Source organism: Blastocystis sp. subtype 4, assembly GCF_000743755.1.
Source record: "Blastocystis sp. subtype 4 strain WR1 chromosome Unknown seqid_0043, whole genome shotgun sequence".
NCBI classification, from domain to species: domain Eukaryota; class Bigyra; order Opalinata; family Blastocystidae; genus Blastocystis; species Blastocystis sp. subtype 4.
Window position 1 is genome coordinate 19436 of NW_014569504.1, and position 14945 is coordinate 34380.

At 39.7% G+C, this 14945-nt stretch overlaps 7 protein-coding genes across 7 annotated transcripts; 5 read left to right on the forward strand and 2 right to left on the reverse strand.

Annotated features, from left to right (window-relative positions):
- Positions 1-25: 25 nt before the first annotated feature.
- On the reverse strand, positions 26-902 carry JH06_1165 (hypothetical protein; the record flags this gene model as incomplete). The annotated part of the gene is given in 5 exon segments (XM_014673418.1): positions 26-228; positions 260-539; positions 553-629; positions 662-782; positions 816-902. The coding sequence occupies 5 exon segments, from the start codon at positions 900-902 to the stop codon at positions 26-28; spliced, it is 768 nt and encodes a 255-aa protein (XP_014528904.1).
- Positions 903-1580: 678 nt separating this feature from the next.
- Positions 1581-3151, forward strand: JH06_1166 (hypothetical protein; the record flags this gene model as incomplete). Its single annotated transcript, XM_014673419.1, has 7 exons — positions 1581-1660; positions 1690-1908; positions 1938-2088; positions 2117-2463; positions 2494-2671; positions 2701-2995; positions 3024-3151. The coding sequence occupies 7 exons, from the start codon at positions 1581-1583 to the stop codon at positions 3149-3151; spliced, it is 1398 nt and encodes a 465-aa protein (XP_014528905.1).
- Positions 3152-3487: 336 nt separating this feature from the next.
- Positions 3488-4418, forward strand: JH06_1167 (glycoside hydrolase family 13; the record flags this gene model as incomplete). Its single annotated transcript, XM_014673420.1, is given in 5 exon segments — positions 3488-3557; positions 3587-3625; positions 3656-3939; positions 3954-4211; positions 4242-4418. The coding sequence occupies 5 exon segments, from the start codon at positions 3488-3490 to the stop codon at positions 4416-4418; spliced, it is 828 nt and encodes a 275-aa protein (XP_014528906.1).
- A 2935-nt stretch (positions 4419-7353) lies between these two features.
- Positions 7354-7948, forward strand: JH06_1168 (hypothetical protein; the record flags this gene model as incomplete). The annotated part of the gene is made up of 5 exons (XM_014673421.1): positions 7354-7399; positions 7432-7497; positions 7530-7654; positions 7684-7734; positions 7766-7948. 5 exons carry the CDS (start codon positions 7354-7356, stop codon positions 7946-7948), a joined length of 471 nt encoding a protein of 156 aa, XP_014528907.1.
- A 1500-nt stretch (positions 7949-9448) lies between these two features.
- On the forward strand, positions 9449-10926 carry JH06_1169 (hypothetical protein; the record flags this gene model as incomplete). Its single annotated transcript, XM_014673422.1, has 8 exons — positions 9449-9653; positions 9685-9783; positions 9814-9965; positions 9996-10358; positions 10389-10534; positions 10565-10673; positions 10702-10822; positions 10853-10926. 8 exons carry the CDS (start codon positions 9449-9451, stop codon positions 10924-10926), a joined length of 1269 nt encoding a protein of 422 aa, XP_014528908.1.
- Positions 10927-11057: 131 nt separating this feature from the next.
- Positions 11058-13205, reverse strand: JH06_1170 (hypothetical protein; the record flags this gene model as incomplete). The annotated part of the gene is made up of 8 exons (XM_014673423.1): positions 11058-11168; positions 11199-12314; positions 12380-12407; positions 12448-12476; positions 12507-12629; positions 12660-12853; positions 12885-13016; positions 13049-13205. The coding sequence occupies 8 exons, from the start codon at positions 13203-13205 to the stop codon at positions 11058-11060; spliced, it is 1890 nt and encodes a 629-aa protein (XP_014528909.1).
- An 87-nt stretch (positions 13206-13292) lies between these two features.
- Positions 13293-13769, forward strand: JH06_1171 (hypothetical protein; the record flags this gene model as incomplete). Its single annotated transcript, XM_014673424.1, has 4 exons — positions 13293-13409; positions 13441-13519; positions 13549-13655; positions 13686-13769. The coding sequence occupies 4 exons, from the start codon at positions 13293-13295 to the stop codon at positions 13767-13769; spliced, it is 387 nt and encodes a 128-aa protein (XP_014528910.1).
- Between the last annotated feature and the right edge of the window lie 1176 nt (positions 13770-14945).

Here is a 14945-nt window from a genome sequence, read left to right on the forward strand (position 1 = left end):
ATATTCTTAATGACAAACAAGTAGCTCATACACCAATATTATTAGGTCGTGGAACTGGTGTTGCCTTGACCTGTGTGGTTGTCACTGTTGCTGGACCTCTCCCCTTATTTGGAGGGATCACCACCAATGCAGTATCACAACCCATACGCACAACAGGAAGAAGAACTGGTTGACCAGGATTGCGATCAGGCATTTGAACATACATGGCTTCTGGGAACGAATCTGGGTCTATATATCACGAACAATAACCTGTATAGACTCGTATTATAAGGAACGGCCATTACAACACAAGGAGCAGGATAGAGCAACGCAATCTGAGATGCATTCTGTGCAGAGACTACTGAAGGAGTTTGTGGCGCTGTATTTGCAGTTCCTGCAGAGGCTGCGTTTGGATTTCCAAAGATATACCCTTTTGCTAAATAACTCAGTTTGTTGACAGGAATTTGAAGTTTGCCAATCTTTACATTTGATATCACATCAACATCTGCTAAAGAACTGTTCGCATCCACATTGCTCACAATTCCCGTATAGGAAACAGCCTACGCATTATACAAGAGATATAACTGTTACATCTGTAATAAAACTAACTAAATCGCCATTCTCGATAGGAATACTTGTTGTAGTATTCACTACATATTAGATACTTCCAACACAATCAAACTCCTTCTTTCAACAAACTGAAATGATCCATGCTTCAACTCAATCTGTTTGTGTGTATTAAGAATCGTAGCCAGTACACTTGAAACACTAGCTGAATCCACAACAGCCTGATACACTTGACCCTATAAGTCATACCAACTAACAAATAAACTCACTTGGCTTGAAAACTGGATGCGATCACCTTTACTGGCATATTGATTCCATTTGTTGTCGATACTACTATAGGTAAACATGGCACACATGATTGAATTGTTGAAAACCTTGTATTTGTTGAGTTCACAAAATTATCCACTATTTTGGCATCATAATCGACTTGTTTGAAATGATCTTTATATAACGTATGCTCTCTGAAACCCAATGGATCTGGATAGTACATGCAGTTTCAATCTGTCTTATGCATTCTTTTATACATGGGATAACAAGGGTTAAAAAGGAGATATCGTGAATGAAGAACCATGTACACAAGAAATTTTCCGATATTCATGTCACTTGTCAAAACCATTGACAGAGTTTTGACAAGTCCGTATTATTATCTTGTTTCTGTAATGAACGAGTGTTACCAGTCGTGGCAATCCCTTTGTGAGGCAAATCGGATCCACTGGGAAGATGTATGTCAAGACGGAATGCAACCAGATGCTTGCATGTATCCGACTGAAGAACTCTATCCGGAATATGAGAAAGCATGGAAAGCGTGTGAAGAGCTCGTTTCTAACTCTCAAGATCGTGAGTACTTGTATGACAAGACTGAGTTATCTGCTCTTTTTCTATTAGAGGAATCTTCAAATGTGAATGTACTTTATTTCCGAGACTCATGACTGTAGCTCTCCATTCTGAAGACGATTGAAACTGATGTGTTGTTCATAGCCAAAGTCATGACTACACCAATAGCCTTCACTCGATTCATTTCGCTACTAACAAAAATGGAAGCACTTCTTGTTCTGTTTCTAGGAAACTCCCATTCGGAGATTCGCTTCTTTGCTACAGTGATGCTGAACATTCTGTAGAATTTTCATGGTTGTTTTACTCTAGGTTTGACGGTCATGACTGGCAACTGAATAGTCCTCTCCCTGTAACAGTCACAGAAGTGGGAAAGAATGTTGATTTCTTGATTTCGATTGAAGAAGACCAGCTCTCAAGTGATTGGATCTTGCTCTATTCTTCTTCCTTTTCTTTTAAGGATGTAGCTAGTGATGTTTTGGCTCCTCGAATCATTACGCGACATCAGTTGATGATATCTCCTGATAATCGGTACAAGCAATTCGGTAGCTTCATTATAGACATCGTCTGATTCCATCTATCCCATTCAAGCCATTTCAGAACCCTGGATTCTATGATTGGTGTGTTTTGAAATCCAGTACAACAGAGATGATTTCAAAGGGTCGTTTCATCGTGTTTCCTGAGAATACAAGTCATCACCAGTTCTATGAGGTATTCTTCATGTGTTTTTAGGACGTAGATTCCCTCTGATCTCGAAATTACATTGAGAAAGTCGTCTTCTTGTCAATCTACGTTTTCTTTGCTCAACTCACTTATTCCATCCTTGAAAGAGAAGGGAGTGACAATTGTATCTTTGTCTCCTTCTATGGCACATACATCACTATCACTCCAAGCTACACCTGTTGAAGGAGAGAGCAGTTCTGAAGAGATTGGAATGCGATTGGGTCTAAGCTCAGTGGAATCGTCACCTCTGGACACTGAAGATTCGGATGGTTTATCAGAGAATCGAGAGAGCAGCCATATAATGAATGAATTTGATGGAGTAAACTGTGGTACTCTGGAAGAGTTTCATTCCCTTCAGAACACGTAACCTAGGAATACTCAACTCATTTATAGTATGGAGAACCAATCCATGCGTCTAATGCTTCCATTAAACCCCAATGTCATTAAATATGAAGGAATGAGTATGGAGAATCTGGTAGCATATAAAGAAAATGGAGCGTATTTATGGCACCCAGGAACAGATGGAAAAGAAACTGAATGGGAAACAGAATACCTTCCTAATTATCGTTTAGTATTTCTATTCCTCATATGTGATCATAGAATGAAACATGGAATGGGATCATCACTCGGATGATTGCTTGGAATCGTGAGTATGACATTACTACTTTCTTTCTTCAGGATGGTCAGTCCTGGCCCATTATTCTTGAAGCTGATCCAACTGCTCCTTCAAAATCAGATTATTCATTGATGGAAGGAACTACAGTCCTTGAGAATGAAGAAAGTGGATACTGGACATGTGTATCTGCATTGGATAGTGGCTATCCTAATCCCTTTCTTGTCAAAATTGCACGTAAGATGAATGAAGTGAGTAAGGATATTCTGATCTGCAGTTCAGGTAGGAATGAATTCGTTGTGTAATGTAGCCTTCTGGAATCGAAGCCAGTGGATTCTTGCTAGTGGAGTATTGCCTTTCTGTAATGATATGCTTGAAGAATTGAGTAGTCTAAATGATGTTGAGATTAACAAGAGTGGTCAGATTGAGTACTTGTAAAAACACATCATTTCTATTAGGGGTAGAGATCATGTAGATGGTCCAACTGACATGTTTGAGTTTCAGAAATCGATTACCCATCTTACATCCTTCATTGAAAATGCATCACACTATGTTGTCCACTTTATCTGTTCCCAATACTCTCCATATCCCAGTATTACTCTCCATCGATCCACATGGCCTGCTGTATGTCTCTTGTTTACTCTTCCTACATTGCCTTCATGTTATTACCGAGAAGATGAAGGCAAATCTTTCAAAATTACCTCAGGAGAGGAATATGTCCTTCGTCGTTCTTGCAATCATTCGTTTGGAGAGAGTTTAGATCCAATTCCACCCATGTCAATCACTGAATCCATTGATGTTCCAGTAGCTGAGGTTATGACCTTTTCTACAAATGATGAATCGAGTAGGAGTGTTGAAATCGATAGACTGTAGAATGGGAACCACATTATGCAGCTCGATTGCATCGTAAAGGTAGGTGTCTGAATGGAAGATGAGTGATAGTCATCAACTTTCATTACGAAGCTCCCTCTTCGGTAACTGAGGTCTGTTTAGTGGGATCTTTCAACAATTGGGATACAACAAAGGATGCTATGATTATACGCAAGTCCGAAGGGAATACAAACATCTTTGAAGTGTATTTGGAATTGTATTCAGGACTCTATTACTACAAATTCTATTTACCTGGCTCTAAAACATACATTCATGATCCAATGAATCCGAATAAAGTCAGTGATCCATATGGAGGTTTCAACAGCGTCTTAGAGATTCCTGTTTGCATTTATCATGTGTTTTAAAGTAGATTCAAACTCAACTGAAACATCCTTTACTCCAAAGTGCTCAGACAAAAGCTGATGTTTGGTGGAATGATACGGATACTTCAAATCAACCTTACCACACTCTATCTTACGGTAATCTCGGAATTCTTTCAACTAAGTCAAGTGAAGTCGCATCTTCTGTGAAACGGGTAACTTCGTGGGTGCGAATAAGTTCATCCGATTCATTGGACAAGAATATTTCGACTCCATCCTATTCAATCTCCTACACCGATCTTGATAAAGTAGATGTGATGTGAAAAGGTCACTGATAGCTGGATAAACTCGAAGGTGATGTTCGTGATGCAATTGGTCCTCAGTATGGCTTTGATCTCAATCATATTGATGCACATTACCAATTTTTCCGTGATCTCCGTCAGAAATATCCCGTTCTTGTTGATGGCAGCTATATTCCTCTTCATGTATTCATGAAAATTGTTCCTGATATATAGGCTCAACCAATGACATCACGAATCCTTGCTTTTTGTCGTTATTGGAAGGATGAAATGATTGTGATCATCGTATCGTTTGAGAAGGAACCAACAACCATATCACTTCCTCTGGATGAGTTACAATTGCCTATTCATACTCTCTGTTTGTATTCTCTTCTTGTCTAATATGTAGATGGATCAGAGACTCTTTCTGGCTTGTGGAATGTTACTCATCTTCGTGATTCATCTACATGCATGGTAGGAATAGAATTCTCCATTGATTGTAGTGGTCTTCCCAGGAGTTAACTTCACGTATTTATACTCGTTCGCTTCTTCCTTTCGACTTTTCGCTCTTTCATATGACTTACAATGCCAATGTATCAGAAGAGGTATGGAAAGTCTACGTCAAACAGGGTTTTGATGATCTGGAACAGATTCTAGACACTACAAGACCTATAGGGCAGCAATTCTATGATGGAAAGCATGTGTGGAATCATCGAATGTTACGAGAAGCTGAGATCCTGAAGGAACTCCATAATAATTCAATCTTTGCTACAGTATGCAGTCTCGTTGATACCCTTGTCAATACATCAGACCCAACTTCAGTCGATCTTCAATTAGAATCCCTCAAAACATGGTTTCTGGATGTTTGTGAACAATGTTCAGGTTGGATTGAGTTTATTCAATGAAGAATAGTGAATGATGAAGCCAAACGCCAGCAGATATTTCGTGAAATTCTCTTCTACTCTTCATTTTTGTATAATAATCACACTGAAAAACATGATTCCAGCATGAACACACATCGTAATCAAGCTCTTCTTGATGCTCTTCAACGGAATTCTTCTCCTTTCATTCAGGCTGTTTATCAGCAGAATAAACTTGGACCAATTGTGATAATCACTCCAGAACTTGGAAAATGGTCTACCGTTGGAGGATTAGGTGTTATGGTAGACAATCTTTCTCGTTCTCTAGCCAATCAAGGGCAGGAAGTTATTGTTATCAGTCCTTACTATGATCGAAATCGCTATGGAGAAGTGGACTATCTGAAACGAGATGGAATATTATATGAAAGGAATCTTTCTGTTCAGATGCCACGAGGAGATGTGTTGGACGTGGGTTACCATCGTGGCTCACTGAATAACATCACTTATATCTTCTTTCATCATGCATCTACATTCATGCGACCTTATCCAAGTGGTTCTGCTGCCTTTCAGATGCATTGTAAGTGAATGTTATGGCTTTTACATCCAGGTCAAGTGTTAATGGCTTTGGCTCCTCTAACATATTGTGCAGTGAGTGGTATCACTCCCTCAATCGTCATTACTAATGACTGGCCATGTGGTTTGGTGGCTACATATGCCCGAATGTACTACAACACGACATCTTTGAAGAATGCTTCATTCTTTCATATCATTCATAATCTCGATGAGTGCTATGAAGGACGAATCTATCCAGAAGGAGATGAGAAACTGGAGAATGTGCATGGACTTCCATTGTATCTCCTTCAAGATCCCTACTGGAAATCCAACATTTTGAATCCTTCTCGTTGTGCACTCCTCTCAACAGATAATTGGGGAACTGTTAGTAATGTGTATCAAGATGATATCATGCGTTCTTCACCACTCTCTCCTTTGCTCCGTCGATTTCCTCAACCTTTCTCATCTCCCAACGGTGTTTTTGTCTATGAGAAGAAGATTAAATATTTGACGTTATCAACACGTACTCATAATACTGCCAAGTTGTATGTACAGAGGAAGTACTTTGGGATTGAAAATCTGAATATCCCTCTCTTGGTATTTGTAGGGCGAATTACCGAACAGAAGGGAGTACATTTGATATGTGAAGTAGCTGAAGAGTTGATCGTATCTCGAAATCGTAATATCCAGATTATCTTAGGAGGAATTGCGAATGAGAATGATCCATATGGAAGGTATTGTATCAACAAGATCAATCATCTCCGTACCTATTATGGAGATTGTTTCTGGGCAAATCCTTATGAGTTCTTTGTGGATGGATTTGTGTGTAATCTGGCTGCTGACTTTGGTCTAATGCCTTCACTCTTTGAACCTTGTGGAATTGTGCAAGACGAATTCTTTGCCGCTGGAACCCCTGTGATTGCTTTCAATACGGGGGGTCTGAAAGAGACAGTGAGTGATTGGATGAGCGAATCATCGACTCCCAATGGATTCTTGTTCTCAGGCTATAGTTATCGTGATTTTTTGAATACTATCAATCGTGCTTTGGGTGTATTTGCAAATAAGAGTGATTACGAACGACTTCGGGAATCCACTAGCCATACGACGATTGAAGTGGCAGAGCAGGCTAGAGATTATCTTTCAGAATTTTATCGTCTTCAGCGATGCTTACTACCTAATGTGCAGACTCCTTTTGTGTATGAGTATGAACATCGTCCTAATCAGGTTCTCTTGGTTGGAGATTTCACTGAGTGGGCAAACCATCCTATTGAAATGAATCATGATGAGACAAAGAAGTGTTTCATTGTGAGTGTGATGTTACCGGCAGGTGATTACCGGTATAAGTAGGTTTCTTTGATTTTTATAAAGAGTAGATTTCTTGTTGATGGGAATTGGACGACAAATAGTCATTTACCTTCTTTCCCTGATGAAAGTTCCAACAAGAACCATATAATAACGATTCCCGAGTGTACAAATAGTTCAGTTTCTAGAGTGATAAATGGTTTTTGATTTGTTTGTTGCAAAGAGAAGGAAGTCATTTTTTCTCGAATGGATACGACAACTCAAGTAGATATTAATGTAAAGATCTTGTTAATTGGTGACTCGAATGTGGGAAAGAGCTGGTAGTTGTTGGTGTGTTTTCTTGAGATGAAGCATATTGATGAGATTTATTGATAATCGATTCAGTGAATTATCTTCAACAATTGGTAGTTTCAAAATAAGGGAATTAGGAGATAGGGGTTGATTTCAAGAGGAAGCTGATGGAAGTAAATGGAAAGAAAGTTCGTGCTACGATCTGGGATACAGGTTTGTGTTGGAATAGTACTTGTTAGTTGTAGCTGGCCAAGAACGATTCCGTACACTTACAAGCAGTTATTATCGAGGTGCTCATGGAATTATTTTAGGTATGAGTTCATTTCAAGGAGATGATTGCTAGTGTATGACGTAACCTGTCAAAGTAGCTTTGAGAATCTGCAAACATGGCTAAGTGAGTGTGAGACTTACTGTACGGACCAGGCCGATAGTATTGTGAAGTTATTAGTTGCCAACAAAATTGACTTGGTAAGTCGCTTTGAAACCATTTCATGTAGCCAAACCGTGCAATAAGTACAAAAGATGGACAGAACTTTGCAAAACAACATGTGAGACGTGTTGAGGATTTGTTAGAAATAGGGCATGTTATATATTGAAACCAGTGCCAAAGAGAGCATTGGAGTGAATCAAGTGTTTGAAGAGCTTGTAACAAAGATTCTAGAAAATCCAGTACTTATGGAAAGTTTAGGATTCAAGGCGTCTTCAGTTGTTGTTTCACAAGTTCCTCGTGAGAGTGAAGACGGAGGTTGCTATTATTGCTAGTTCTTATTGATTGTTTGTTGAGATTCGGATCATTCTTGATTGGCTCATGTCCAAACTGCAACGCAAGCAACGTATTCAGCTTGATGAACGGGTAGCCTCAATGCGAGACAGTTCCCGGAAGCTGTATACGGAGATGCAGAGATCACTCAGTAATCTTCAGAGTATACCTTCTCCATCAATTGGTGTGTCAAAATGGATATCAACTCCTAGTCAGGCACCGTATGTAGTTCATATTACAGATCATGGTTTTGTTCCGAGTTGTATTATGGTGCGACTGAACAGTACGGTTGAGTGGATTCCAAAAGATGTAACTATACCATGGAAGATTGGACTGTATGAAGGGGATACAAAAGTGGCAGAATCAACTGATTTGGACTGTACCTCAATCTTTCAATATGTTTTTACCAAGAATGTGAATGTGATTGCTGTGAATGAGTACAAACGGGAAATGAAGATTATCATAGTTGTTGGAAATGAGTTGGAGACTCTCCGTTTTGGAGATATGGTTCGGATTGGTTGTCGTTCAGATCGTATTCTGGTTCATGATAATGATGGAAATGTTGCAGAAAGGAGCGTTTTTCTTCAAGAACAAGAAGCAGTTGATGAGTACAAATGAAAGAAGGATCTAATGTCTAGTTTGGTTGTTACTTCCTATCCGAATCGACTTTACTTCCTTTCAGCTTCTATTTGTACTATTAATCGAGGAGGAACACTGACAGTTACAATTGCAAATTCGGTAGAATTGGATTGTGAGGCTCTTCCTTTTGTCTTACTATCCGAAGAGGGTATCAAAAAGTGATTGCATTCATTATAGAAAAGAGAACATTTGATGTGAAACCAGGAAAGGACAAAACTCTAGAAATGAACAAGCAAGGTAATTATCTTCTCGAAGATGTACTTCATCACCGTCGTTTCTCTTTCCGTGTTCGAGAACCACATCGAACTGTTTGTCATCCCAAATCGAGTCAGCCTCCAGAACTGGTATCTGAAGTGGACATTCCTAAGGAGGAAGCAACAGTCAAGGATGTTCCAGACTTAGTTTCCTCACAAGCATTGCCTTCACAACAGAGGATTTCTGTTGAGAACTCTGCTACTCAAAGCCAGCTTCCTACTAATGCTTCGTCTTCTCCAACTATTGTTTCCTCGATTTCTACGGTTTCTCCAAATTTGGTTCCAATAAATCCAAGTTCTAACCACTCATCCACATTAACTCAACAACAAATAAACCCACAACGAAAAGGGAAAAAGAAACATGGAAAAGAAGCCCACATCGACCCTATTGAGAACCTAGAATCATTCAGTGTTAACGATATTGTCGCCTTTGTCGAAGGAGACAAATAGAGAAAGGGAAGAATGAAAAACGGATAAAGTAAGTGGACAAGAAGTGTAACAAATCTATTTAAGAATGAGGTTAGTTTATGGTGTTTATTGAGTATAATGGGATCCCAAGATTTGAATATGTAGAAACAATGATTATTTAGGTTCAATTCTCCTTTCATAATGAGCAAGGAGGACCGGTGTTTTTGCATTTGCAATGGAAATGCATCTGGAACAATGATATGTTGTAATAGTTGTAACAACTGGTATCATTGTGAATGGTACATATTCTCCATCCATTTCACGTTTAGTGTCGGCGTAAATGAAGATGAGGCCAAACAGATGGACAATTTTATTTGTGAATTCTGTTCGTTTGAAGATCCAAACGGTAGATGTGATCTGTTTGAATTATTACGTAGATGTTGGTGATGATGAAGAGGAGTACGTTTTTGAAAAGGAGGAATCACCAAAACGCAAGAGACTTCGAAGTACTGGCCACAAGACCTTCTCTTTTACTGGTCATTCTTTTGAATTCCAGTTAGGCATAGGTGGACTCGATGGGTTAGGTGGAGTAGTGGAGGAAATGAACGAGCGTAATGTTTTGAAGGCGATCTGCACGATTGAGCAGAAATTGCTGTTCGAGGATACTTCACCATCTATCCATTGTCCATCAAACAAGAATGAACCGACGAAAAAGGAGGTATCAGTCAGAGTTTGTATTGTCTCGTAGGATGATGACATTACGACGGTTTTGGCTTCGTATGATGAATTCAGGGCACTGCGGAATGATTTGATTAAGAAGGGTTTGATGGGCCGTCTTGTCAAACTGAAGGATCTGTCATCGTTCCGTGCACTTGACAGCGAGACGAGACGCTCCAAGCTGAGTTCGGACCTGAATGATGATATGGCCTTTTGCGTGAATAAGCTGTCTCAGTATGATCCTCCTCCTCTCAGTATTCCTATCACTGCGGACATCCGAACTTTTGACTGGAAGGCGTTGGGTCAAAAGCAGTTCGATACGACGGGAAGGTATTACGATGTCATTATGATGGATCCCCCATGGCAGTTAGCAACAGCCAACCCGACGCGAGGAGTGAATGATGAAGTTTCACCTCACTCATAGGTTGCTATTGCGTATGAGCAACTTGGCGATCATGTGATCATGAACATCCCCTTGAATCAAATCCAAAAGGATGGATATCTTTTCTTGTGGGTGATTAACGCCAAATACCGTGTGGCTCTGGATATGCTGGATCATTGGGGCTACACGTAAGAATGACCTCTATAAATGATTCTTAGTTTTGTGGATGAGATTGCATGGGTGAAGTGCAATCGCAGTAAGCGGATGGCCAAGAGTCACGGTTTCTACCTTCAACATTCCAAGGAAACGTGCTTTGTCGCCAAGATTGTAGTGTTGACGGGCTTGTTTGATGTAGGGAAATCCTCCTCCACTCACGAACTTTGGAATGGAATCGGACGTGATCTATTCGGAACGACTTGGACAAAGTCAGAAGCCTCTTGACATTTATGAGATGATTGAGCGACTTGTCCCTAATGGTTGTAATTGTAGGTGTGGTATTATTGTAGGTTACTATTTGGAGGTCTTTGGTCGTCGCAACAATTTACGAGACAACTGGATTACTATTGGTAATGAATTGTGAGATTGTTGAACATGTTTGAGTACAAACAGAGATAGATACACAGAAACTTCCATTGAAGTTTACAAACACAAAACAAAGGATTGTCAACGGAAATTCTAGGAAAAGCCAAAAAGACTATCTATCGTTGAAGATTATGTTTCTGTTTTAACACAAGGAAGTACAGTTCCCGACGAGACACAAGAATCAGATACTGTGGAAGGATCAAAGGTTGAATCACCTTGAGCACTAGAAGATGCACTTTCCTACATCTCATCTCCCCTATAAGCACATACAGGTCCACCCGGATCCATATCTACAAGGTTCTGCTTCTTGCAGGGCAGTGAGAATCCATTATTCAAACAGAACTCTTTTGATATTCCCGGAAATTCAAAAAGTGGTGGGGAGTTATTGAGTCTTTTCGAATCAAAACCGATTCCATGCAGCTGCGGATCTTGTGAAAATGTTATTCGTCTCTGTTTCGGGAGCAGGCGTCTGTTCCGAAGCGTATAGATACCTTCTGTTCCATACTGGATCCATTGACCAGGTCCAGTAGGATTCGGTTTTTCAGTTACATTATTCTGGTGTCTCTTTTCAAGGAGGGGAGGTCGACGAAACCCACTCTTGCCAAGAAAGCAGGTGTTGCCAGAAGTCCTCTTTCGATTCAAATGACGCTTTGGGCGTCCTGCTTCGAAATGTTTAGAGCTCGATTCATCACGGTCCGATTCAACCGAATAGTCCTCGTCACTATCAGGACTCTGTGTCAACTTTCGTTTACGTGTATTTGTAAACCAGTTCCGAATCTGGGTGATTGTTAGATTCGTTTCTTTCGCTAGTTGTTCCTTTTGTTGGGTTGTAGGATAAGGGTTATTCTTGTGGGTTCGAAGGAAATCCCATAAGATGTGAAGGGCACAACTTGGAAGACGATTCCGCTTCTGTCGCTTCTCCGTTTCAGGTGATCCTTCAGAACACTCACCAGAACCTTGATTGCCTGCACAATACTGTGAAAGTTCAGCAGTTTCCTCTTTCGTTTGTTCCTCACCAGAACAAACTAGATCCACTTCCGATCTCATTGATGCACAAAAGTCTTTACAACAGGTATAGATATTATGAAGAATAGCTCGTTTCTTGACAAGGAGATCGTTGTACTCGATAACACTCGCCGTAAATTCAGGTTCCATCATAGGAAAGATGCATTGATCCAGGGCAGACTTTCGGAGCACTGATAACCGGCTCATGCGGTATTCCCTGTCGCTAACGAGTCCGAGTTGCTCCTCAATGTCAGACGTGAGTTCCACGATGCGCGATGCATGGGAGTCTAGGGCAAGAGAAAGACAGTTCTTCACATCAGCTTGAGGTAGCTCAGTCATCCCTGAAAAGGAGCTTGCAGTTGACAGGGACCGTTCGTCCATCTACAGAAAATGTCAAATGATTAATACGAAGACACACTTGTCAAAAACGAAGATTCTAATCCTACTGGTCTATGGTGACATACAATGAAACGCCTGTACAACAAACAATAATCTACCTTACTTCTTCTCTAACCTCATCTTCTCCTTTTTAAGTAACAATTTCTACCAAACAACCTCACAGTGCAACAATACCTTAAACATAGCCTCAGACTCCTTTAGGGGAAATATACCATATTCTACACACCATTTGAGTGCAATAAAACTATCTGGATTCTGGTAGTACAACGATTCATAGAAAACTCGATCTCCACAACCCTATCCATCAAAAATTCACTAGAATCATACAGGGGAGGGAGTAGGTTTTGTCTGACCTGGTTTAAAGTTATTAATATCTTCTTCACTAGGATCGTTCAATGGTTCGTCACTCTCATCATTTCGTGGACTCATTCCATGATTTCCATTGTCATCATTGTTCTTAGACTCTGATTTGCGTCTACTGTTGCGTTGTGAACCTGCCTTTGTAGTCCTTTTCTTGGATTCTAGTATTCATTTGAATTCAAAAAGTTGAACTGGAACGTTTATCTTCAAATTCCTCTTCACTTGACTCCTCTTCATCCTCTTTGGTGACCTTTTTGGTTGCTGCACGTTTTCGAGTTTTAGATACTTTTGGAACCTCTTCTTTGACTTCTACAGGTTCAGTTTCTATCACTTCAAAGATCGATGACACTTCTTACTAACAGCTATATATTGTTCCACCGGCTCTAACTTCACATTTATAGGTGTTTCTGCCGCAGTATTGTCACTCTCAGTTTTCAAAGTAACTAATGTAGAGGAAATCGGCACATCGGATTCATCTTCCGATGATGACGATAGAATCATCCGTCTTGACATGATACCAGCAGCAGGAAGCAGGCGATTAGATAGTAATTGAATTCCAAAAATTGTCAAGATTTTAGTATTTCACTACTCCATGCTTGAATGAAGGACTACTATGCGATTTTGGGAGTAAGACATGATGCCAATTACGACACAATAAAAAGAGCATTTCGTCAACTCGCCTTCAATACTCATCCTGACAAAGGGTCATCAGCAGATGTATTACATGTTTTGGAGCTATAAGGAATAGAAGTTTCAGGAAGTTCATGAAGCATGGTTAGTGTTGAGTGACGAAACAAAACGGGCGAACTATGACACACTATTCCTACGTAGTTCAGAAATTTGGATTGAATTGTAGAGGATGAGCAGGTGATCGTAAATGAGATTATACCTTTTGCTGAATTTGAAAAGCGAAATGAAGGGGATTCATATTATCATTACTGCCGTTGTGGAGGTGTATTTGAAGTTTATGCATCAGAGATACATGATTTCTAGGTGTTTGAAGATGAAGTGACGATGAAAATTGATTTAGTAGAGTGTTCGGAGTGTTCCCTTGTCTGCAGAATTGAGTATTCATGATTTGTCATTTATTGTATTTTTCATTTGTTTTTAATCCATTCTGTATATTTTGATAGACTCTATTGTCTTTCTAGATAAGATCCAGAAATACTTCCGATTATTTTCATTCAGTTCTTGTATCACTTTCCATGAATAAGCAGCAGATTGCTGATTTATCTTACTCAATTTCTTATTGGAACAATTCAGAGTTAGAAGAGAAACTTGCATCGGTCTTTCCTTCGTTTCTGTCTTGTTCTGACGATCTGGACACAAAAAAGCAAGCACTTTTGGTTATTCAACAGATAAAGAACCGATTAAAGCAATCATCTGTTGGTCTTCGTGGATGTTAGTTCACTGTAGACTCTTCATTTGCCGTTAGTTTTGATTAGTAATCTTATGAAGGATGCGAAATCTCAATTCCAGTTTACTATTGCTTCCTTGTCTATTTTTGGAATGTATATTATAGATAGGCTGCTATCGTACGGTTATTCGAATATTCGAGAGTATGAGTGTGTTCCTGTTATCTCGAATCTACTTTGGATTGTCCAATCATCACCTTTCAAGTCGAGTATGAATATGGTATTTATGTCATTCCTTTTTTATTGATAGGAATCTCAATACTACTATATTCTCTATCCTTTTCTGTTCATTCCTCAAGAAACACAGCTTTCGCAGGATTGTATTTCAGGTCTTTCCAGTTATTCTCGTCTTGTTCTGTCCTTTACCACTTCATGTCCACAAGTCAATCCAACAACACTTCCTAATGGTTTTGTTGTAGGTGAGACATTCTCTGCTTTGACTTCTCTTCTTTCGAATATCTCATCAGACCAATTAGAGAGTCTTTGTCTCAATCTTCTTCGAGTGTTTTCACTTCAACCAGCATACACTGTTATCGAACAATTCCTCTTTGGTTCCCTATCAGCGGTTGAGACAATTGCTTCTTTGAGTAATCAGTGGTTTCATGATAAGGTTTCTCAATACACATCAGAAGAGATGATTCCAGACAATGAACGAAAGAGCTACAATCTAACAATTGATACTCTTCTGGACCTTTCTAGGCTTCCTAATGACAACTCATCAAGGAGCGATAATCTTTCTAACTCTCTTCGTGAGAAAGTATTCGTCCTTTTGTCACAATGTGTTATTGGATCTGAGTACAAATGGAAACTGTGGAGTATCATTAATACTTATGCCTCC